Source organism: Colias philodice, chromosome 10, assembly GCF_061535455.1.
Source record: "Colias philodice isolate Cphi_HAF_F1 chromosome 10, ilColPhil1 Martin Lab GWU primary, whole genome shotgun sequence".
In the NCBI taxonomy this organism is placed as follows: Eukaryota; Metazoa; Arthropoda; class Insecta; order Lepidoptera; family Pieridae; genus Colias; species Colias philodice.
The window spans coordinates 7,640,303-7,665,938 of NC_143095.1; the positions used below are offsets into that span (position 1 = coordinate 7,640,303).

Consider the following 25,636-nt stretch of genomic DNA (forward strand, 5'->3'; position numbering starts at 1 on the left):
ATCATAATTTATAAACTTCTCAATAATTATGAAGATAAATCACGATTACAAAGATCTTGTCTTTAACTAAATGGTGATAAAGTAATTTGAAAAGACAGGCTCCTGAAAAACAGGTTATAGGTACAATGTGTTGCTAAGAGTGTCTCGAGAACGGCTCGACCAATTCGGCAACTTTTTTTTTCATTTTAACGTTTTTGCACAACTTTAGCAACACAGGTGGCACAAAGAAGGTTTGTGTGGAGAGAAAACACGAAATAGGGGCAATAGCGCCAAACAACGTCTGCTGGGGTATCTAGTATGTAATTAAAATTACATTGGATAAATTTGTAAACGTTAAATAAGTATTTAAAAAGTTATAGATATATCTAAGTACCAATCTAGACATCTATTACTAACTAGTAATCTCTATGTAAAGCAATATTCAGGTACTTATAACAAAAGATTATATTCATAAGTTACGTAAATTTCGCTATCTACGTCTAAAAACCTCGACCTATATTGTATTTACAATTGCTTCGTCTTTAAGGATATGCGTTACGTGCTTAGGCTTTGTGAATTGTGATCTGAGTATTAATTATTTTAAATACAATGTATTATTGCCGACACGCCATTTTCCTAAACAGATTTATAATTATATTTTTTGTGCAAATAGGAAAATCTTAACCGTTGTTTTTCCTAAGAGCCTATATTTATTAACAAAATGATATGAAATAATATTTTATTAATTATACACTGATGCAGTATGCACTAATTCCTGAGATTGCGAGGTTATAAAATAATGAATCCAAAGATAAATTAATTATGTCGGTAATAAAGATAATAATATTATATATTTTATACTTTTTTACTTTTTATTCAAACAACTTCTTAACAGTAGAGAAGTATGTAGGTATAGAGTACCTGCATAGTGTAATAGGTAGAGTTATCTTACGTAATGTGTTCATGTAAACTATCTGTTCATTTTTTACTATAATTAATTTAAGAAATCGAATTTCAAGCCCATAATTTTTTGTTACTCGTATTCAGAAAAGGGATGGAGATTCGAAGAGGTAGAGTTACATTATAATTGATAAAAGCGCCATCTGGTCGGAATATACGGAACTATTACAAAATGAGTGTGTAATGTTATTGAGTGTAGTCACAGAGGGCGCTCGAGTCAATAGCTGTCATGTTTGACAGATATTCATCCGACGCACACAAAATGCCACAGTTCCGAACAGTTCGGTAATGGCTGCCAGCGAGGTGGTCTATCCATTTGTCATCAGTGTGTCGCTTTATAATTGAATGTTTACATTATTCACATGCACATTTTACATTACATAAATACTGTGATAAGTGTTGTTGTGTTTTTATTTGTTTAAAAAGAACTGTTAATAACAAAAAACGTGTTATTTTTCACCTCTGTTTGGGGTACGATATCACAGTATTGAAATGGGAATGCATCGTCCGGTGTAGTGTTGTGGTGTGCTAATTAAGTATCCTAGCTAAATGCTGGGCTTCAGGAGCACTATGTGCAATCGGCAGCACACGCAGGCATGCTTGAACACCTCCCTGTCGATACGGCAGGAAATCCAAAGGTTTGAGAGCGTTCATCCGTCGATTTACGCTCTCTACGACCTTGTTGAACTTGTGCCGGACCCGCTCCTCGCTCAACAGATCCGCGACCACGTTGTTGCTATAGAAGGTTTGTTACCAAACCCCAATCTCAAAGTTTCTATCTTTGTTTACTCTTAAAAGCTTTCGTTTCTCGGGAAACGGCCGCTGCCGGCTCTGTGTTGTTGCGGTTATGATAAGAAGGTAGATAACGATTGAAACGATTCAATAAAATATTATCGATTACTTCAATTGCATTCTCATACATTTCTTATTTTATGCACAATGTTTTAGTTTGACAGATTAATATACGAGTAGAGAGTGTTTCAATATTGGATTGATTATGTTTGTCGTCGAACATTTTTTCTCTACCTAGAGCCGGTATTTGTTGGGTCGGCACTTCGTGGAAATGGAGAATGGTCCAATTTTTTTGACCGATTATATTTGATTTATTTATTATTTAATAAATTTCATTCAATAAATAGTCACATGATTGGTGTAATAATTGCCTGTAATACCCTATGGATGTTTATGTTTTTACCTATCAGTAGGGCTAAGGTTTTTGGTGTTGGTGAGTTGTACATACCTCATTAAATGTTTCAGAGTAGGTTATTTTAATAAATAAAATATGGCTTCGTTTTAAAAAATTAAACGTATACACACAGAAACTATAAGTAAATACGAAAGCTTAAATTGTGTATCCTATGGTTACACTACAGTCTACAGTTTATATTAATAGTGAATAGTGAAAAAAATATCGCAATGGTAAGTTTTCGCTCAGTTTATTGTCTGCCTTTTCAATGGCAAATGGAGCAGTAACTGGTAACTGGGCAGTGTAATAAAACAGTAATAACCGAGCAGAGTACCAAGTAGGTGCCGTATTGTATTGTGTAATCTCTCTTTGTCCGTACCACAGATAATTATTATTAAGCGTCTGTTGTTTATTTCCTCTGCTGGTAATGCAGTTGTTTGATTGTAGTTATTGAATAAGGCTTGCTGTTAAGGCTATGATTGGTAAACGATGTTTGCTTCTGGATTAACATAATGCTTGCACATACCTATTATCTATGTATTATGATTGCGTACCTTCAGTAATTTCTCACAAATAGTTCCTCGTTTTGGCATGCAAATTATGCGGTAAATTTTTGAATCGGCAATGGTTCAATCCATTTGTATAACTTCAAATCCTGGAAAAAACATTAATTAATTATCCGAAAATTAATTACGAGGTATCAGATGGAGGTATGTACTTCATTAATCAATCAATCAATTTCAAAACTCAATTAGGTACATAAATTGAAAACTTTTTAGACTGGCCATTATTGAGATTAGTTATCGGGTTTCAAGTTCGTGCAAAAAGCCCTACAAAAAGTTGTATTTTATAAATCTTTTTACTTTTTTGTGCATATTATAATCTCCTCGCATTGCATAATGCATGCTGCCGCGTCGCATGCTCTTAAAAATGTGGTGCTGTTGCCAAATCAATATTATTATAAAGTTTTTGTCAATAATTCCGATCTAACATCAATTAATATTAATGGTAAAAAATACTTTGGGACTTAAAAAAGAAATTGGGATTTGCGTGAAAGAATAACGAACACGCATTCTCGCCAACTTTTTCATTCATAATATAGGTACGTAGGATAGGGGAGACCGTGGAGCGTTGGCTCAAGTTTGTTACGTTGTATTTAGGTAAATAAATAACGCACTGAATAAAAAAAAAATGTTTTTAGGGTAAATCCTTTTTGGTTGGTAAAGAGAGCTCTGAAAACCTTTCAGGGATTTCGCTATTGAACTACTGCTAGTTGATCACTCAAAGTTGATGCTGGAACGAAATATTTTCTACAATGTAGTTAGTTCAGCTTCAAACTGATTAAAAATGTATTTTAACTTCTACCTTAACGTTAACTCTTATTCAGTTGAATTAAGTACATAATAAGTACATAATATGTATCTAGAAATTCTAGTGAAGCGCGCTTCATCTTAGACCACATTATGGTTCCTAATATTTGTCATATACATACATATTATATGTGAAAAGAACCTTGAAAACGGCGTAAACCTTTAGAAGTCACGTTGTCACGATCCTATTTTTATCTCTGCCAATTTGTCTTGTAACTTTGGTATTTTTATACATTCTAGGTCCAAATACGAACTAATTCCTTTAAACAGTCTTATTCCTAACAATATATCACTGCTATCTACCCCTATCTTCTATGCTATCCAAAGTCTCCCCTACATTAGTTAAATTCTAATCACTCACTGAATGTGGAATTATTGTTTTAGTTATCAGCTAATGGATTTCATTCCATTCGCTTTGAAAGCATTTATATAATGATGGTTATATTTATGACCACGTCCATTATTGGAAATTAAAATCTGATACTCAAATAATAATCGATACGAAATACAGGTTTTTGTTATCGTTATCTACCACAACAAGAGAAATAAAAAATGTCCAACAAACATTACTTCGATAATTAGTAGGCACTTCATTATTAATTATTATACTTAACTACATTACATCAAATAGTTAGGAAAAGAATTAGGTATATTACATGAGGACTTTGACTAATTAATATTTAAGTAGCACTAAAAGTAAGACATGACATACAGAAATCACTACATCACTACATAGTATAAAACAAAGTCGCTTTCCCTGTCCCTATGTCCCTATGTCCCTATGTCCCTTTGCACGCTTAAATCTTTGAAACTACGCAACGGATTTTGATGCGGTTTTTTATAATAGATAGAGTGATTCAAGAGGAAGGTTTATATGTATAATAAGATCCATTAAGTAGTGGAGAAGTACTGTTATTTTTGAGGTTTCTAATGTGATGTCGTAAAAAATTACATTTATTCCGCTTACATTGCAAACGCAGGCTGAACCCTACGAGTTTTATCAAAATAATGTACTAAGTATTATACACATTGAAAAGGTCTACAGAAAAGTCCGCGATGGTATATGTCTATCTCTTATGGATAACCCACAATAACTTTTTTTTGTCATTTACTTTTTACGACAAATAATGGCTAATTTTCGAAGCGATTTTAACCAATACAGCATTAATCCTTAACCAATTAAATACCATGGATACATTGTTAATTTAATATAGATCTATATGGCCCTTTACACCATATGATTTAAGTGAATATTTTCGAAGATATTACAGATTTAAAAATTGCAGGACGTAGCGTTTGCGGCCGCCCGGCTATGTATTTTATACCCGTGCGATGCCGGAGGCCGGAGCGGGCCGCTATATTTTTATACCTATACAACGTTCACAATTTTTCTGTAGTGTAGGTATTTAGTATCAGCATTGCACCCGTGCGAAGCCGGGGCGGGTCGCTAGTAGTATATAAAACAAAGTCGCATTCCCTGTCCCTATGTCCCTATGTCCCTTTGTACGCTTAAATCTTTGAAACTACGCAACGGATTTTGATGCGGTTTTTTTAATAGATAGAGTGTTTCAAGAGGAAGGTTTATATGTATAATAACATCCATTAAATAGTGAAGAAGTACTGTTATTTTTGAGGTTTCTAATGTGATGTCGTAAAAAATTTCTTACTTAATCGCTTACATTGCAAACGCAGGCCCTACGAGTTTTATCAAAATAATGTACTAAGTATTATACACATTGAAAAGGTCTATAGAAAAGTCCGCGATGGTATATGTCTATCTCTTATGGATAACCCACAATAACTTTTTTTTGTCATTTACTTTTTACGACAAATAATGGCTAATTTTCGATGCGATTTTAACCAATACAGCATTAATCCTTAACCAATTAAATACCTTCAATACATTGTTCATTTAATATAGATCTATATGGGCTTTTACACCGTATGATTTAAGTGAATATTTTCGAAGATATTACAGATTTAAAAATTGCGGGACGTAGCATTTGCGGCGGTACCGGCCGGCCGCCCGGCTATATACCTATTTTATACCTACCCGTGTGCGAAGACGGAGCGGGCCGCTATTTTTTTATATACAACGTTCACAGTTTTCCTGTAGTTTATTTAGTATCAGCATGGGTATCAGCATTGCACCCGTGCGAAGCCGGGGCGGGTCGCTAGTAACAAATATAACATAGTTAATAGCATATGAAATAGATATTCATACATTTCCAGATATGTGTTATTCTCAAAAAATATGAAAATGAGGTTTGCTTCCATTGAAGAGCAGAATTAATATTAAAATTATCTTGTGTAAGCTCAATCTCAAACTTGGTCATGTATAAGCTTTCCAAATTCTACTCACATAGTTCTCCAAAATAGAACAACCAACAAAACAAGAGAACAAATAACAATTATATTATCGTAATGTATTGCTTAAATTTTAGATAAAGATTAAAGACAGTAAACCTGTAAAAATTGAATAATATTACATATAATATAATCTCTGCAAGGCAACTAGGAAGTATCAATGTGTTACCAAAACAAACAGCAGAATTACAAACCGGTTATAACACAAATAGCTGAGGCTTCAAACACGTGTGTATCAAGATCAAATCCAAACCCGGCCACGGTCGATGCCTTTATCGAACATGTAAACAAGCGTGTAGTTCATGAGTGGATACATTTGTATTGGGAATCGTGAACATTTCGCAATACTGTCGATTGGAACTTGTTGAAGCTGCGATGCACTTTAAACTTCGATGCAATTCAATTTTGCTTTGGATGATTGCTATAATATTATCCCGATGAAATTTTTCTAAGGTGTGTGAACGAAATTAAGGATATATTTATTTAAACAACTACAAAGGGTCAATAAGTCTGTAACATGAGCCATAAATTTTCCTAAACGATGAAAATTCATACTAAAATGTGTAGCTATCACACATTTTCATGTAAACTGCTGTCGGTTTCATGTATGGCTCAATAAAATAAATCACAATATTTGCTTTTCCATTCAGTACGACCGCAGGAACAAATAATGGAACAAACTGCAACATATTTGTCCTTTATGGATCCTTCGTTCCATTTTGCCGTCAAAGGGCGTCGGCGTGTATTGAATTTACTTCGACGACATATATCATGCATTGTATGTTACTTATCTGAAATCCCTTTTGTAAAGCAAATATTATGTGGGTTGAGCGAGGTAGGCTCATATCTATAAGATTCGTCGTGATCTATTTCAAATATGTTAAGGTACCTTCCCTTTAAAGTAATCGCACATATATTGAATGTTAAACCCAATGTGTAATTGTTTAAATTTTTAAATATGATATTCCAACTGGATTTGATAAAGTAAAAAGAGTTAGTTTTGTGAAAATAAAAACACAACTCTTCTTGAAGAGAATCTTTTCCTGTTACGCAATACATAAGAGTATACCACATTATATCCTGCGTGATGAGTTTATTTTGTGTTTGTGTTGGTTTATTACGTAGGTGGAATATTCATTGGCCACCGCATTCTTGGGCTCAAGTTAAATAATTTACTGCGCATTATACACAAGTATATTCTGATTTTAGACCTTATGTACTGATTATAAAGCCTATCTCGCACTACATAAAATCATAACATGATCGTGTTGGTACAACCCACAGGGACCTATTGCAAAAACGCCTACTTTCTATCATTTTTGGAATACTAACTACCTACCTATTAGAAGTAAATATAATTTATTTATAGGCTTGCTTAATCATATTGCATTTCATGGATAAAAATGACTCCGCATACTATTGAAATGCTTACTAAAATTTTATATCCTCTGAGTACCTATGCATATTTTATACACAAAGTGTACTTTATCCTATAATGAATCCATTTAAAAGTAAAACATGTAGCAATGAAAATAACGGACAGAAGAATATCTAAGTCCGATCAAATTTTTAATTTAGAATCGTGAGATGAACATTCAAGTGACGGCATGAAAAGAAATCAATTCGTCACGTGAGTCGTAAAAGCTCCCTTGCGGTAAAAATAACGTTTGCGAGAACTTTCTACAATGGCGAGCTTCTAAGGAACTCTTCAGTTTCCTCTCAAAAAATAGAGCGCCGCAAAATAATTTCGGAAGTGCAATCAAATTTACGGCTGTCTACAATTAACTATACAACTCGATAAATTTTATTGTTTCAATAATGATTGTTATAAGCATGTCATGTATTTTTTTTTTTAATATTATGATCACTTATTATCATATTGCATGTTAATTATTGTTTTCTTTAACTAATCACCTTTTTATTTAAATTTAGACTCACGACGATTTAATAAATTATTATATATATTATTATTATATATTATATATATAATAATACCGTATATAAATATCACCAAGGCGTTGATGGATTTACACCTGATAAACAATAACCGTTATCCATGAACGGTACTTTGAAGATTTCACACATGCCGCCCATGTAGGTGATTATTTCACTCGTTTAACACATAGACTTAGGTACATCACATTATTTAGATGCAAGATGAAAATGTATTAACGTTAGACATCCTACTTCCGTATGATTATTGACATGGTTATTTATTCATTGCAATAACTTATGAGTCAAAACCAATTTTTATTTAATTGGAAGCTTTTGTTTTTGCAGTCCTCTTAAGTCCTAAAAGCACATGGTATTGGAATATTTCTTTTGATAAGACAAAAAACATTTCATTATTTGAAGAATACAATGTTACATAATAAACTGATCTGGTTCCAGAAAATAAGGTCTACATTCTATTATTAGATCGGAATTTCTACAACAAATATAAATATTACGTTTAAAATATCTTGCCAATCCACAAAAATAAGAAACTAGTTCGTAGAATTTCTTATAAGTAGGCATATAGGCCATTTCAATGAAATTCTTCAAATGGAAAACCATTCAACCGACAATCGATAAAACTTGGTATTATATTCGCCGATAAACGGTAAAATCACCCATATTTAACCGATTCTATTATATAGAGTCACGGAATCCTTTGTTCCATAAATAAGAATTGCTTATCTTCTTGTGTTTGCACGCAATATTATGTTATATGTATGTACGTATATATATTTTGAGTTTTGAGTAGGTACCTGAGTAATTTATTTTAAATAACATACCTCGGTATCCCCCTAAAAGGTTTATGCATAATATCACTTATTTCAAAAAAATTAAGGAAAATTGGAGAACTCAAGTAAGATTCACTTGCAGATTAGCTACATATTATACCTATTATGTATTAATTTAGAAAATGAAATATGATTTGAGAGTATTTTTTAAACAGGTTCTTCATTTGATTAAACTTGGCTACATATTGTGAATTGATTAATATGTTAAATACCATTGTATTTATAAAAAATTGAGACACACCTAAATCCTTAAAGATTTACACAAAAAAGGGAGTACTATAATAAACCACCATAAGTTCAACGTTCTAGCAGCATTGTCGTCTAATCTCCAAGGTTATAAATCGGTCGCACGTACGATAAGCGTTTATAAAACAATTATGCGGTCAGTAATCGGTCAATAGAACACATTTCTCAACATTATAAAGGGCTAGATTTAAAAGTATTCTTATTTCATTGGTTTATTTATTGGAAAATGGCTCTTATTTTTACGTAGGTGACAGTTTATAAACGCTCTAAAGCTTTTTTCGTGTCTTCTCTCTTCATCAAAGAAATTCTATGAATTTTTTGAGAAACTGCTATAACATTGAATATTTAACATACCTAGAGTTATATTTGTAATTATATACTCTTAGAAAAGTTCCTCTCGTTATTATTTTGAAAAATTAATCTATTGAGTCGGAGAAATAGCACTGGAATCGGAGCTTATCTTTGGCTACAACCAGTGCTGACGTCATGCGACATTGTCTTAAATATTAAATTGGCGGGACATCAATTAGAAGACACACAATGTCAAGCAACCTACATTCCCATGTGTTGACTGTGTAAAAATAGTCTAGTATTCCGGTCAACTAGTGAATAAGAAGTAGGCAGTTAGGCTTAGGCACTTACAAGTATTTACTCGGCAATCTACACATGTCGTTCTATCTACAAGGATTCATGTAGGTAATAGTCTCTTTTGTTACTTTTTTACATAAAATAAACTAACTAGTAACTAACTATCAAACGGACTGATTCGTTTTGACAGAATAGATAGAATTTGTGGGTTGATGGATAAAGAGTTATAAATTTAAATAGTTTGGAAAATCCAAAAGTGCACGCCTCATAATTTTTTTTTAATAATTATTTATTAATTATTATTTTTGTTTATTTAATAACAATTAAACCACATCCAATCAGACCCTGAAAAATGAAAGGGTTCTATTCCTGAGCATACTCAAGCGTAAGAGAAAAAAAAAGACTCGATTAGTAAAGTATTTCGGTCGCTATCGTGTTAACAAGAAAATCCTCCGCACATACAGACACACGGACGTCCAAGACAGAACTTTTTTAAACTGTTTTTTAACTAGTTTAAATAACAAAAATGACATCAAAAATATCATGAATGTTAAAAATAGTGTTTTTTCTTAATATGTGTGTGTATGTATTATCTTACAAGTGCAATGTATGATACATAAATACATTTTAAGTTTGAAAAATCAGATGTTTTGCGCGAAGTGACAGTAGTATCCACCTCAACGCTTCGCTTATGAGGCGTGCAAAACATATTCAATAAATTCTCTAAAATATTTTTTTTAAGTTTACATATTTTGGGCATGGCCATTCTCAGAATATTGTAAACCTAATTAAGAAGAATTAGTAAAGGAATGAATAAACTCTCTGCATAAAATTAAATTCAAACTTGATAAAATAAAATATACTTTACATTACTGCTTTAACAAAGAACATCAGAAATGTTTTAATTTGTATTTTAATTCCAAAGTACAGGGATGAGAGGTAAATTAGTTACCTGTTCGGAGCACTTGCCTGGAGCATGACATGAACGTATAGCTCTAGGGTTGACAGTTGACACTCGCTAATAATATTACAGTAAATTAAAATTTTGCTGTAAGTATGTTAATTTATGCATATTAAATTAATGGTGATATTTTGGAGAAATAATAATTTGTATTAAACGAAATCAGTACTTTAATCTACTACTACTGCAGAACTACTACTGCAGTACTATTGCAGAATCACTGTAGGTATTCTCTGTATATAGACAAAAAAATGCTGCGAAAAAAACTAATGTAAACGTCTAAGCAGTATTGTTAATTTTATAGAACATAAATACAATACATATAATGTACTGTATCTCCTGACTCCTCTTCACTTAAAGCGAATGTGTCATTATTTCACGCAGACTACCAACAAGTCAGCTCTTCAGCGATTTGAAGCAGTATATTGTCTAACGAGTGATTTTGAACATAGCGCTCAAGAGTTGTATCGCTGGATGGGTTAGTTTACTTGGCTCTGAGCCAAGATAGCACGTTTCGCCAATTTTGATGGGTGTCGGCTGTTCCAGTCATCAAGCATCATTTACATCTATTTTAAGCTCAAAGTTCAATAGCACTTCAAGTTTTGTTTTTACACATTCCTTTATTATACGAACACTAATGAGGAACGTAACTCGTCTTGGATTATATGGCAATGAAACTATAAAAAAAAAAACATCGCAACTAACTAAAAAGATTTCTATAAAAAGTATTATATTTGTTTGCCATTACATTTTATTAGAAATTAGGTGTATGAACATCAGTGGATCTCAGCATGGAGACTAGCCATATTATTTGAATGCTTATCAAGTAGAGTTCAAACTTAATTAAATTACTTAGCATAGCTATTAAATGTAGATATTGTCACTATCCTAAATGCCATGACTCCTAAACCCTTTTCACGTTGTTCTATGACCAAATTGCAAAGTGAACATACTTTATGCATTCTACAAACAATATTCCTCCCTTTATTGTTATTGTACTGTCGTCCTTTTTGTAAAGGTGAACGTGACATTTTGGCTTTATAAATGTTCGCTAAACAACAAATCTGATTATAAATGTCGAAGAATCTAATTTTATCTAAACGCACTTAACACGTTTTCATGAAAGTCTATCTTGATTTTTATCTCAATACTCCTACGAAAAAAAAATACTATTATTAATTTCATAATGTTCCCTGAATGAACAACGTACCGTAGTAGTACTAGGTACCTTCCTACCTATTCAACCGCCAGTCATCAAATGAATTCTTTATGTTATGTGTAGGTAACGAATAAATTATTCATCTTTGAATTAGAGTTTTGTTGAGTAGAAAAACTTTATACGATTTTACGTGTGTACATTTTTGATGCTCGAGATCTTAAGAGGATTAATCAGGTTTACGGATTTAGCCTGTTAAATTCAAAGATCTGTAGAAGGTTTACCATTATGTAAGTAAATATAGATAAATAATAGCTAAAGCTTTACCGAAACATTGGCAGTGTAAAGTTGTGCTTGGCTTTGTTAGATGGATTACTTAGTGAAGCGAAAATATTTGCAGAACAGATACCTTGAGGCTTGAAGTTGTGATCGATCAGTTTTGTGATGGATGACTCCTCGGTTAGGTTTCAAATTTTAATGCATTTTTTAAGACTTTTAGTTTGGTGTTAAAGCTCTCATGATAGAGCCATGGTCGCTTTTAAATAAACACAGGCGTAAAACAAACAAAATACACAACATTCGAGTATCAATGAGTTTTGTTTACTCAATCAGTAATAACAAAAACTTACACAGTATTAAATGGTAATAAATACCCACTTATATACGCATCTATTGATAAATTGTGATGTGCCGCACTGACATGTGTCTCTTTCTTTCAAAATACGAATGTAATTATGTATTTCAAGTGCTTGTTAACTACACATTGTAAGTTTGTGAGTAAAAAGGTAACATTCTAATTTATACCTATGTAAAAATAGTACTTACCTAAATTATTCGCATTTATGTTAACGAATCTCTCCACCCCAATAGCGGGAATTAAAAAAATCACGCGCCAAGCGTTCAGCCGGACAGCAAAATAACCACATGAAAATTGAAGCCCTGTCTGTCATTCACTCGCATGTCCGACAAATTTCGTGCCTGTGGAAAAATCAAGTTAATACATTTCGAATTTGAAGCTGAATTTTCGATTAAATCGCTTCACTAGTATTTGTTATTTGATTGTTTTGTTGTATCTAGTTGGTAGATAAATATAATATAATATGTATAAGTATTCATTATTAAGCGGTTTATCATGATTATTCAATGTTTATGGAATAAAAGTATTAAGTTCAAGCAACTTTAAATTGAAGCTCAATAAATTTGCTGCAAAAATATTTTTAAAATATTAGCATCCCTTTTATATTAAGATCAGACACGTGTAGTACTAGTCACGAATAACAATTTGGAGCTAGAAAAAAACTAAACTATATGGAACAATATCTAAATACGAAAAAAATGGAAAAAATGTTTTCTAAAAATTAAAATCGTAAAACGACGACGTCCAATTTAATTTGCTCTGGATGGTAGATATTACCGGTTTGAATGAGAATCGGAGCGTAATCTAAGAGGTTGTTGAAAAATTGCAGGCCACATTTGAAAATGTTGGTCACAAGTTAATAAGGACATTGCTTGTTTTGACGAAATTCCGAGCTATTCAGGGCAGTTTCAATTCTGAAACGTTGGCGGAGTCTCGGGCTTAATGGTTGGCCTAGTAAGCGCTCTGCATTTAAAACTTGTGAAAATAGCGACTGTCTTGTCCCTCACAGAGAAAGCACTAGCAATTAGTGAAAATTACACTGTGATATTTTGGTTGCGGTCCAAATTAACACTACATCAAGCTTTTTTCTATAAAACTTAATTTTAATTAATTAAAAAATACAATAGGTTGGTTCACGTTTTCTTTTTTCAAGAGTCAAAGTATTTATTTTTTAGAGCATACTACAAATATTGTTATTAAAGCAAACATGGAATATAATATTATTGACCCTCAAAATTAAATTATTATTAAAAGGAAGCTGTCACCTGATTACTTGTTATTGTATCTACCGAAGTATCCTGAGGATCGCGATCCTTTCATAGATAATGTTTCAAGATAATACTCTAGAATCCATCATCATCTATGAAAAAATACACCCTATTAAAGTGACGGATAAATGTAGGTACTTATTCTATTTTTATCCCTTTGTTCTCTATAAGGGTTTCTTAAGATAAGGCTATCCGCTGGTATAACTTTTTAAAACAAGTATACGCATATGACGATGGACATTACTTTTATGTATCATTTATTATTCACAGGCTTTCACTCTTCAAGAAAGTTTTTGAGTGCTCTCCTAACTTTATTGTTGTTCTGTGGTAATTTGGTAACATCTGGGAAATTATGAAGTTCACACTATTGGTGTTATTGTGAGGTAACAAAAACAATATGTTTTATCAAAATAATTCTCAATTTTCCCTCTGTTATGTCATAAAACTTTATTCTTTTATGTTTCACAAATATCTCAACATAAAAGATAAAAACGAATGAATGACATAGTCCGTTAATTTTAATGTAAATAATTTTTTAAATACCCAAACCCTTTAGTTTCTGTTATCTGTGACCCAAACTAATAAGACCTATATTGTGAGGTGTTCGTTTTCTTAAGTTAATATAAAATTGTGATATAAAATAATCATCTATAAAATTTTGATACCTGTTTCAATTTTCTAAATCACATATTCCTATTTATATGGTAATAGCATTTCGTAACAAACACCCATAGTTATATCTACGAACACCAAAGTGTCAAACACTGTTTCCACAAAACAATGAACTTTTCACATGAAATTGACTGCATCTACTCAGACACGTGAAACATAAGCTGTTGTCTGCTAAAGGGAGAATAATTGTGTGCAAAGGAAGATTTATCGCTGCTAGAAAAGCATCCTTTGTACACGCTGCACTTGGCTTGCGCTTGTTAACTGGACGACTGACAGATGTACTTGCTGTAATCTGTTTGCACATGTGTATGGTGAGTGATTCATAGCAAGATATGAAATTTAATTTTATTAAAGAAAAATGAAATTGTTCCTTACTTTTTTATCGCGATTAGGAAAAAGATTTGATCATTCAAGCCGGTCCATATCTTACATTCCTAAATAATTATTTCCATAGAACAAATGCTATAGTGTACGTGTATGCATGTACATTCTACAAGTATATTTTCTCTATGCCTGTTAATACGTAGGTACCCATATTCTTTCTAAACGTATACTCTATAAAATATAATGAATGCTGCATTTTAAAATCAATACATTGAACAAAGAGAATTTATAATAAAAATTGCAAGAAACGAAACACTTTATGTTCTGCAGTCACAAATTTCTTACTTTTCCTTGGCAAGCAACTTATCTGTAGGGGTAAGTTTGTAATATTTTATTGGACTTCGATATCCTGATATTGTTTGTCTTCGTTGCAGATATAAAATTTAAACATGTACTATTTTATTAAAATACTAGATTTCCGCCCGCAGCTTCGCCCGCGTTTTCAAAGGAAAACCCGCATAGTTCCCGTTCCCGTGGGATTTCCGGGATAAAACCTATCCTATGTGTTAATCCAAGTTACCCTCTATAAGTGTGCTAAATTTCATTGTAATCGGTTCAGTAGTTTTTACGTGAAAGAGTAACAAACATCTATACATCCATACATCCATACATCCTTACAAACTTTCGCCTTTATAATAGTATTAAGATTAAGCTGGTTTTGAGAATAATACATTAAATTTTAAAATGTTGCAATAACACTGCCTCTTTAGCTAAATGCTGCTTAACTGATAAAACTTTCGACACACTATTATCAAAACTGGACGTTAATAAATTAATTTGTGATTAATTTCTTACTAATTATTTGATGGAATGTTTTTCTGTAATCTTAATGCATTCACTTTGTAGATCTTGACACTTAATTTGCATTCACAAATGGGCTAAAAGCTGAAATTAGCTTCGCTGAATATTCGTATTCAGACCTACTGAAAATCCATTTGCTATGTGAACTAATACTATTCATGAATAATTTAACTATTGAATTATAATGTTATATACGCGTAATGTTTGTTTTTGGAATCTAAAAGTCGAGTCGAAATTCGAAACATGTACATATACAAAGATCTTAATATTTATTGGCTTTTTTTTATTAAAATTAGTTATTCAGTACTTACTGAATACCTACTTAGGTACCTCTACCTTATACCGAAAAATTATCGCGAAAAGTTAAAGAATCATCTCATATTAACGTCAATATAATTTTAATTTAAGTATTTAATTTTAATAGATAACTATAGACAAACTGAAATTATATTGGTACTAGGATCGCTTCATTGAATATTATTGTAGCGTCCAACATCAGGCCAAGTTTGCGCTACAAGCTATAAGTCAATGCATAATTATTGTAGGAGCCAATAACTTGGACGTGGAAGTTTGGTTAACAGTTTATACTAATACGAGTTCAATTGAATGCACATGCCGCCCCATGTGTTCGCGTGAGCCAACTAAGCTCGAAATAATTGAATAACCATCAATTAATCGAAATGATTGCGACTTGGCGCAGTTTCGATTAAACATGGTTTGCTGATTAGAATTGGTTTCGAACGTGTTTTCGTTCCTGATCATTTTGGGAGACTAAAGCAGCATAATGTGCGAACGTTCTGATAAATAAATTTTAGGAAATAGTGGGTGAGGGTAAACACAAATATGGTTTTGGATAAAGTAAGAATAGGTAAACTTATTGAGAATATTGAGTAGATGTTGATGTTTGATATGAGATCAAACAAATATATAAAGCCCCGTATCAAACTAGCGAGGAAGGTATCCTATTTTTATCCTCATCCTTATTATTCACAAAGCATTAAACTAGGATTTTTGAGTAATAGATATATATACCTACCAAAATCATTTCTGCTAAGGTTCTTTTGAAACAATTTAATTATATAATGAATATTGTTACTTTTATATTATACAAGTGTCACTATATTTGATACTTAAATTATTAAAATATGACTAAACATTTGTTAAGAGATAATAAACACCGTCAACACCCAAAGCACTATTAGGGATGCAGTCTAATTTACAATGGTCACTATTCCTAATAGTTTCGGCCATTAAGCTGGAATTCAAAAATATGTGAATTCTTGTAGACTGTGGTACAAGTTCAGAAATTTGTCCATTATCTGGGGCTGCCCTAAAGGATAATATATTTTGATACTTTTAATACTGAATTGCCTGTAAATAATGAATTAATCCGGAATATGTCTTTTTTTATTAAACTGAACCGATAAGCTTAGAAAAAATTCAATTAATCTAGAGAGATTAAAAATAAAAGGCAGAATCTACTGTTCCTTTTATTTTGTACTGTGCTCTTTATTCATCTAGGTAATACGGCAAAGTACTAAATCAAGTTAATGAATGGAAATTTATATGCGTAATTAAATCGGATCATTAATTGCAGTCTAATACGATTTGAATTAATCGTGTTGAGTGGTGTGTATTCAGTGTATTATTTGTATTTATCCTCTTATATTGAATCTTTTTATGTTGTAACATGGTAAACTAATTCTGTATCCTTACGGAAATAAGCAATGGTTTACTTTAAAATTTTCATACAACAATAAACTAAGAATTTACTTAGTAAATGAGTTTCATTTGTATGAAGCTAAATAGGTTTAATAGAGTACTTGTAATTGTTAACCATCTCTTTCTAACATATCATAATAAAATAGTGCGCTAAGAAACGATGTAAATCCATATATGGATACTACTAAAACAGGCCAATAATATTTTAGGAATCAAAGATTAGAATTTAGAATTACAAACCACATAGCGTATATTTAGTAGGTACCTATTGTTACAACAACATCAAATGCTGTTAAGTAGTTTGCGGTAATCTGACCGCATCCCTTTACAACATTCACGAGAGCTGAGTGTTTTGCAATAGCTAGGTATGTCTATAGGATTAGAATTACCTGGATCCGCCCTACCGCCTCTGTAATCGGCTATTTAGTAAGCCTAATCTGTGGAGATTACCCAACAACGGAAAGGGACAATAATCCCCGGTATTTACAAAGATTTTATGTTATTCAAAACACATGTGTTATTTGGTATCGCATGTAAAAGTAATCGAGCCGCAAAGCCAATATTCATTGGATTATCATAATTCATTGGACCTGTTTCTGTCGGATATTAAAACGTATAAACAATAAATACCACAGAAAAATCCCAAACTGCGTCGCTTTTTTTTTCTATTGCTCTTATCAATACCGATTATCTAATACTAAGATATAGCTAAACCGATCTAGGTCAATTTATCATCACACCACACTATCATAAGAGCCAGTCAATACAAAATCGTTGAAGCTTATAAGTTTAATGATATTATTTTAATCCATAAAACTCTATATTCAGTATAAATTTAAGAGAATCAACCAATAATTGAAACTGAAAAGGTATAACTTCAATATTATGAATGTGACAGGATAAATAATCCTAATCGAAATGTATAATTGCATTGCTGTAAATTGAATAAAACTCTGTAGGTAAGTACCTACGTGCGCCATATAAATTCGCCAATTCGCTCCATAAAAAGAACGAAAAGGATAGAAACGTCTGGAAAATTAAAGGAAATCGAATTGATGTGTTTGCGAGATAATTTAAGGCTTATACATGCGCTAATAACCTTGACCATACTTGACGGATCTCAAACCTCTCCCGCTGCACCTTCTTTTTTCCTCGCATTTTGTATTTAAAAAGATACTAATCAGTGAAACAAAAAATCCTCGTCAGGAACTGTTGTGTAACTGATAATTTATTAAACATAAAATTTTCAGAGCTCTAAGTCAGCAGGTTACGAAGTTTATAGAGTATTTGCGGAAAAATCGATGACCACGGCACATTTTTTTTCTAGAAATCTATTAACTTTGGAAAAAAGTCCTCGCGAGCAATTAAAGATCTAAGACCATCCTATTTTATATATTTTTTTGGGTATTGTGCTTTATGTTGTACCAGACTTTATAGAGGTTGAACATAGTCGAAATTGCCGGGTAACGCCTTAAGCATGGAAATTGAAATGAAACGTCAACATTTTCTGTTACTAGTATATAAATAGCTTTTCATTTTTTATCAATTCCGGTTTGTAGAGTTCGCTTTAGATTATTTTAATTTAATATTCACTACGAACAAAACTGAATCAAAGAGTAGGAATAAATCAACCTTTATTTTGTTCCTTAAGTACAGGCGTAAGGTATTTTTACTTAATTTGTTTTGATTACAATCGCTTAATCAAAAAATACGCCGTTATGATTGATATACTTTCCTTCCTAGGGGTTAAATTCTGAATATAGGAATATTGAATACTAGTTAGTAGTTTCAAACCCGTTGCTGGTTCCCAAGTGCTATCCTAGTCCTAGTTATAAGAAAAGGAAGGAGGATTTGATCTTCATACAAATATAATAATCCCAACATATTGAATGCGAAGGGAAAAGCTTGCACTTAGATGACGGTACTTTGCCTACTAAAGAAATCTTCCCCTTTTCATGCGGCATCTATTCCAAAAATGTACTCAATTGCCTTATTGATAAAGTTCAATATCGATTTAATCCCATATTGGTAGAGTAATGGAATGGTATAAATCATGTTTAAAGATTATGTCGCATCATATTTAGGAAAAAGTATTGAATGAAAAGAAATCGACTATTTATATGAAAAGGCCACCATCTTTTTGTCAGGAAGACAGATTTGATAATAAATTGAATAACTCCTTATATGCAAGAATTTGGTTTATACAAACATTATATACCTTTCTACTGAAGTTGCTTTAAAAAAAATTGTATTTCTATGCTTTTATTAATTACCACTGTCTCATATAAATATTTTTTGAGTATATATGTCAAATTTATATCGTGAAAAACCCGTTACAAAATCACTTCTATAATGTCCATCGAGGTCCATTCACCTCAAATAATAGGTAATATGTTGTATGCCTTTATAACAAAAATATTATTGAAGCTACTACGACTATATGACGCTGCAAAATACCAAAAAGCATTTAACATTTTTAAACACGATTCGTCCAAACACACGTAGGTACGGAAAAGTCGCGTACAAAAGTTGTTTAATTTCGCCCCGACACACCTTTGTGTTTGAAACAAGAAAAAGTGAAACATTTTTAAATATTCAGAAAGGCATGGTCAAAGTAAAACAAACGAAAATTTTAAATAAAAATTTCAATTAAATTTCTTTCACGAGCTTTGTTATATAGGTAGTAGGTAGGTGGTTCTTTGTATTTCTAAAAATATATAATTCATTCCTATTGTTTTAATTAGTTTTGAACGTCCCTTAATATGATTTTTTTTATTTCAAACTTCTAGATCTACAACTAGATCTTAACGTAGGTATATTTTAAATAGAGTATTGCATACTTTAGCGAAATTTTAATTTCATTTCTAGTTGCACAGCGTCAGAATACAGTAGATAGATTAACAAGTAGACTAAGAGCTTACCAGAATTACAAACTTAGTGCAACTTTTGCAAATTTGTAGTATTGTTGTAGGAACAAAGTTTCGGTTGAAACTATGAACATTTGTACAAAGTTTTAAAATATTTTGTGTAACTGGAATACGTTATGTTTCTTAATGAATATGAATCGAAGGATATTATGCATTACGAACCATATTATTTTTATACATGTGTTGATTTCTTTTTTATTTCTGTTATTTACCTATACTGATTTAATAAGGGCTATTTAGTCTCACTAATTAGATAATATTGACATAACACGTTACCATATAAGCAATATGCGCCTACCATATATTCTTGACTAGATATAGTCCAAGTACTGTGACCTAGTTGCCTTTCAAGGTGGTTACGGCTTTATCCAACGTACTTACACACGACCGCTAATTAAAGGGATTCACGGCAAATGTCGCTAATTTAAAACTTGACACTGTTACATTTGCGGCATTGTTATCGGCTAGATCATTTTCATGCACCTAATGGTGTTGTGTGGTTTTGTCCTTATTTTATGTGGAGATATTAGTGATATTAGTCATTATTTGTGGCAAACGATAAATCAAACAAGTGACAATACCTCCGAAATGAATAGGTATTTTCTTAAGTTTAGGAAATCTTTAGCGATGCTTTACTGCAGATTGTTAGTGCAGTAAGTAGTAGTGGTGTAGGAATTTACATAAATAAGGTCTTTTTGAAACAGAAAGTCAACTTGTTATTACACAGTTACCCAGCTATAAGAAGCTTAGCCTCTTTACCAAAATAATGTTGTTTATTAGCAGTTTTGTAGACTTAAATGCAACTGCTCAATCGCACCGTAGCAACATGACAGGACAGATTATTAAATAGAGCAACCGGTAAAGCCTTTGAGCCTACATATATATAAAAAGTAACTCAGCAAGTAACGATTTAATATATAAATAGCTAACTCTAATGCGGCGATTACACCTAACGAGTACAGTGGCGAGTCAGTGTCCTCGGCCGAGTGCTCGGTTGGTATAAACACTTCAACGAGTGCTCGGCCGAGTACTCGGCCGAGAAGAGCGGCGAGACAGTCACTAGAATCCCAATTTGTTTACTCGGCCGAGTACCCACTCGCTATCCCGCTCGGCAGGTATAAACACGCACTCGTCGCGTCACTCGGCCACTCGCCACTCGTTCGTGTCGTCATTGTATTTTTTCAAAGAATTATTATTTTTATTTATTATTTCTAATAAATCCCACAATTCGTTAATAATATCTGGTAACAGCCGATTTAAAACCCGTTTAAATTCTTTTTTTTTTCGATCCATTGCAGACGTCCGCGTCGTGATCAAAACTGAACTGACTCGCCACTAGTGAAATACGTGTAAACACCCACTCGGTTCGGCAACTGTCTCGGCCGAGAACGTATTTACTGACTCGCCACTGTACTCGTTAGGTGTAATCAGCGCATAAGATCGTTGCACTTCTTACTACAATCGTTGCGTGATATGTTGTAATTGAAAAGAACATTATTTTATTTTAAATGAAATGCCATCAACGTTTATGAAGAACAACGGTATTTATAACTGACAATAAAAGTAATTGCTCATAAATGAACCGTATCAATATGCATTTCAGTTTCGAGATCCATTTCAATTTCAGTAATTTCTCCTTGCACGATAGAACTTGTTTTCATACTATTACTAGCAGGTACGAGCCATGTGCTTGTGTTCTGCTAATCTTAGTGAAGGACTCTTTTAGATACAATTCACAAACAAACTAGAAAGCTATACATTATCTAACAGAGATGTTTAAAAATTAACACTTGTCAAAATCATTCCAGATTCATGTTGCCGTGTACAATTCTCAGCAAAAACTCGCCAGTGGAAACAAGTTTTGGTCTTATCCGCTACTGGATTTTACTTAAGATGCATTGTTACACAAGCAAGGCATTTGTTACCAACTAATAAGGCTTCACAACTTCGACGCGCTCGCCGTTATCATTCCAAACTTACTTTATTACTTTCACCAACAACGTATGAGAAAAGTTAACAATACAGAGAAAATTTAATTAAAATTGTCGCACATTAATATACTGAAGATTTGTTTTATCACAAACAATGACAGTAATCATATTAAAGTTTCTGACATAACAAGCCTTATTTTCTAAGCGGCATTTCAATAAATTCTCGTTACTCTTAATTCTTGAGAATTAATTCCGCACTTACTTATTCTTGTTTTTCTGTTTAGCTAGTTAGGGCAAAATTCATTTTCAAGCTTAATTTGTAAAATATTTATGTATTGGAATTGTTCCATCGCTCTAAATTAATTGTTACTTAAGTACTTAGTCCTGTAAATGTGTGTTTTATGGCCATAACGAGAAAAATATAAACTTAACTGTTTACCGTATTCATTACATATTGTGCTATTTTTATCCCATAATACATACAAAGACGGACCATCGTACGTTAATTACATAAGAGTCGTGCAATGACCGCGTAACCCAATACTCCGCCGGTCGACCTTATGATCGATTATCATGCACCGATTCACTTCTGACGTCTATCACTATAAATAATCTCTTAGTATTCCCTATAAAAAATGCCATATCAATCATATGCTGATCACTCAACCTGAAAGATTTAAGTAACCATTTCACAGTATTTATGAAGAACACAAAATGTTCAAGATACTATAAAAAGTTGTGGTACATTTCATTTAATACTACTTCCCTGAAATGAAACTAAACCTTTCTGCGGGGCTTAAAAGTACGAAATTGAGAGCGATATTTTATTTTCTGGAAACCTTTATTCATGTATTTACATGAAAATTATCCAACCATGTTATCCTTAAGAATATCATAAATATATTTGTCTTATTACGTTTTGACGAAAAAATATTTGTACTAGTGAATTGTTATTTCTTCTGATATGTAACCTATTTATTCAGCCGCGTGTATCAGTCGTTGTTCCCACACGTGCCGAAATAAAGATTTATTTTTTAAGATACTCCATATTTATGCCATACTACAACCCAATACCTAAATATATTATTAAATTTTGTACATATTATAAACTGTAAATTGTAATATAATGATTTATTAAGCATCCTTAGATTATATTTTAATACATCACATGTTCCGCTTACCAGTTACATAATCTATTACGTGAAGGCACATGGTAATCTTATTAACAAATTCATGGGAGAAATCTTAGGCATATTGTAGCATATATGTATTTAATATTAAATTCTCATTGCGATCTTAATATTAAATAACACGAATACGTTCCGTGAAAACTGAAACAAAGGGGATAGAAACAAATTCTTCGTATAAAATATTCAAAGAATGGAGCGCTCTGTAAGGTAATGCTAAAGGAATAAGTGAAAACTTTCCTTGAGCAAAAACGCTGAGTTATTTTTAATATTCACTTAGGTATATCAAAAGATAGCTTAAGCTCATAAATACATGCCATGAAAATATGATTTTATGATTAAAATGAATATTTAAACAACGTCTATTAAAATGGGTTTGTATCTTGCAACTTCTTGTTATAAGCACATAAGTGAGGTTGAAGCTCCTTAAGGCTGCAGTCTAGCAAAATTGCGTTTTCAACAAGTTATTTGACAATTTTTTCCCGGCTAATGAAATGATAAACTGAATTTTTTTTTCTTGTTTATCAATTAGTGTTATATACGCAATGCGCGTGAATTTTTTCACATTTGTAAAGTTACTTTATGTTACCTTAATCAGGCCTTCAAGATCTTTCCCCCAAAGACATTTCGAGCTAAGTTTGTGCACTCACTACGTTGCAACCGATTACAATTTACACAATCTGATCAGCGCATTATTATCCTTATATAGTCGTTATTAAAAACTGCTGAATACAATTGCCGAAAAACTTATGATTTTCTTAATTAGAACGTTATAAATTCATTAAATTTCCCATTTTTTGCCTTACAAAATCTATTGATAAATACTGCTAAAAGTTATTTTTTCCATTAATTTATTCGAGTTGGTTGAAGACCAATGAGTATTAATCCTTTAAAAAAATTTTTTTTTTAATTTTGATAATTCTTTAAATATTAAAAAATATTTAAAATAATTAGGAAAAATCCTAGCGAATTTCTTTAGTCGCGCTCCTTGGGCCGGAGCGTGTGCGGTACGTGTGCTCTACGCTCGATTTTCCTTCATACCGAAGTGAAAGTTGCTCTACTTCATTAAATTTAATATTTTTGTTAATTGATTATTTTTATCTTAGTTTTGTGCAAATATTCGTATTTTTAAACATTTGATTTCGATATGGAAAATAAACGAAAAAAATACGCGTGTAACTACTAGAAAAAAAATTATCTTCGAACATAAAGTTAATGAAACCAAATAGATTGCAAAGGTGATTGGCAACAATTTCTTTATTTTACGGGGTGTCAGTAAATGGATGTATATTTCTTCAAAACTAAAGTAAGCTCATAAATTTTCTTATAATATAATTTTTTTTAAGTTCCAAAAATGTTTATTTTTCGTTTGAGAAATACGAAATATAATATAAACTTGTATTGAGAACTTGAACTTCCCAAGTTCATCCGGGGAAATCCCCATACGGGGAAAATGATTTGTTTACTCCAAAATTGATCCAAGGTGTTTTAATTTTTTCTTCTAGTCATTTTCAACGTAGCGGCATGTTGTTTGATTATTAATTTTGTAACTTAAATACAGGATGTTGGTTTTATATTCTGATCTTACAGACGCGCTGACAAATTTAGTCCGCCATTTCTAGTTTAGTCTACCAACTCTAAGTACCAATATTAAAACGAATGGATTATCATCACATCATCAAAACTCAGATGTAATGGAAGATCACAATAACATAGAAAATTCAGTGGGTGTTGAGAACTAAACAAACAGAAGTAACAGAGACGCGAAGAATAAAAAAAGAGGACGAAAACGATAATTCGTTGATGCTTTCCCTTTTCGACGTATTGTTAGGGTACATCACCAATCTGCAAAAAAACAAAACTGATGATTCCCAATTGCTGATTAAAAATGAAAAACAAATAATCGACAACAGTGGTGAAAATTTGCTGATCACAATGAAACATCCTTCAGTGGTAGCAGATTTACTCATTTCAAATGTATCGGTGAACAGCGTAAAGGAGAGGAGGACAGGAAAACATTATGAATGTGGATGGTGGATTGTATACAGGGTGTAATCGATAAGTATGTGCAGGCGATTATGACGTTATTATTGCAGGTATCAAAAAACTTAAAACTGATATCGAAATTACTTTACCTAATGAGCAAAATGACAATAATAACTTTTTAAAAGTATAACGAGAAATATCTAAAAAATTTACTTTATACACTCCCATATCAAAAAGGGAAAATGGGACTAGTAGAAGTTAAATGTCTAATTCCGGCAAAAGACATGAATGCGGAAGATGCGGTTAAAAAAAAATTAATATTTGAAATACAATGCAAAAAATAACACTTTTGTCATAGATAAGAATCATGACTATTTTTTCTAGATTCAGGGACAAGAAGCAGAAGTCTGCTTATTTGCTGTTTGGACTGGAGTGAATCATTCGTTAAAAATAGAATATATAAAAAAGTATGTAACGCTTAGGCAAAATAAAATGATGGACCATTATCAAGATTTTACATAA

The 25,636-nt window shown here is 32.0% G+C and overlaps 1 protein-coding gene across 1 annotated transcript in view; it reads left to right on the forward strand.

Annotated features, from left to right (window-relative positions):
• The first annotated feature begins 1,224 nt into the window (after positions 1-1,224).
• CenG1A (Centaurin gamma 1A) overlaps positions 1,225-25,636 on the forward strand; it is a 138,784-nt gene continuing 114,372 nt past the window's right edge. Inside the window, exon 1 of the mRNA XM_089700060.1 lies at positions 1,225-1,684. Coding sequence (XP_089556186.1) covers positions 1,489-1,684 — 196 coding nt within the window. The 5' untranslated portion in view covers positions 1,225-1,488. The remainder of the gene's footprint in view (positions 1,685-25,636) is intronic.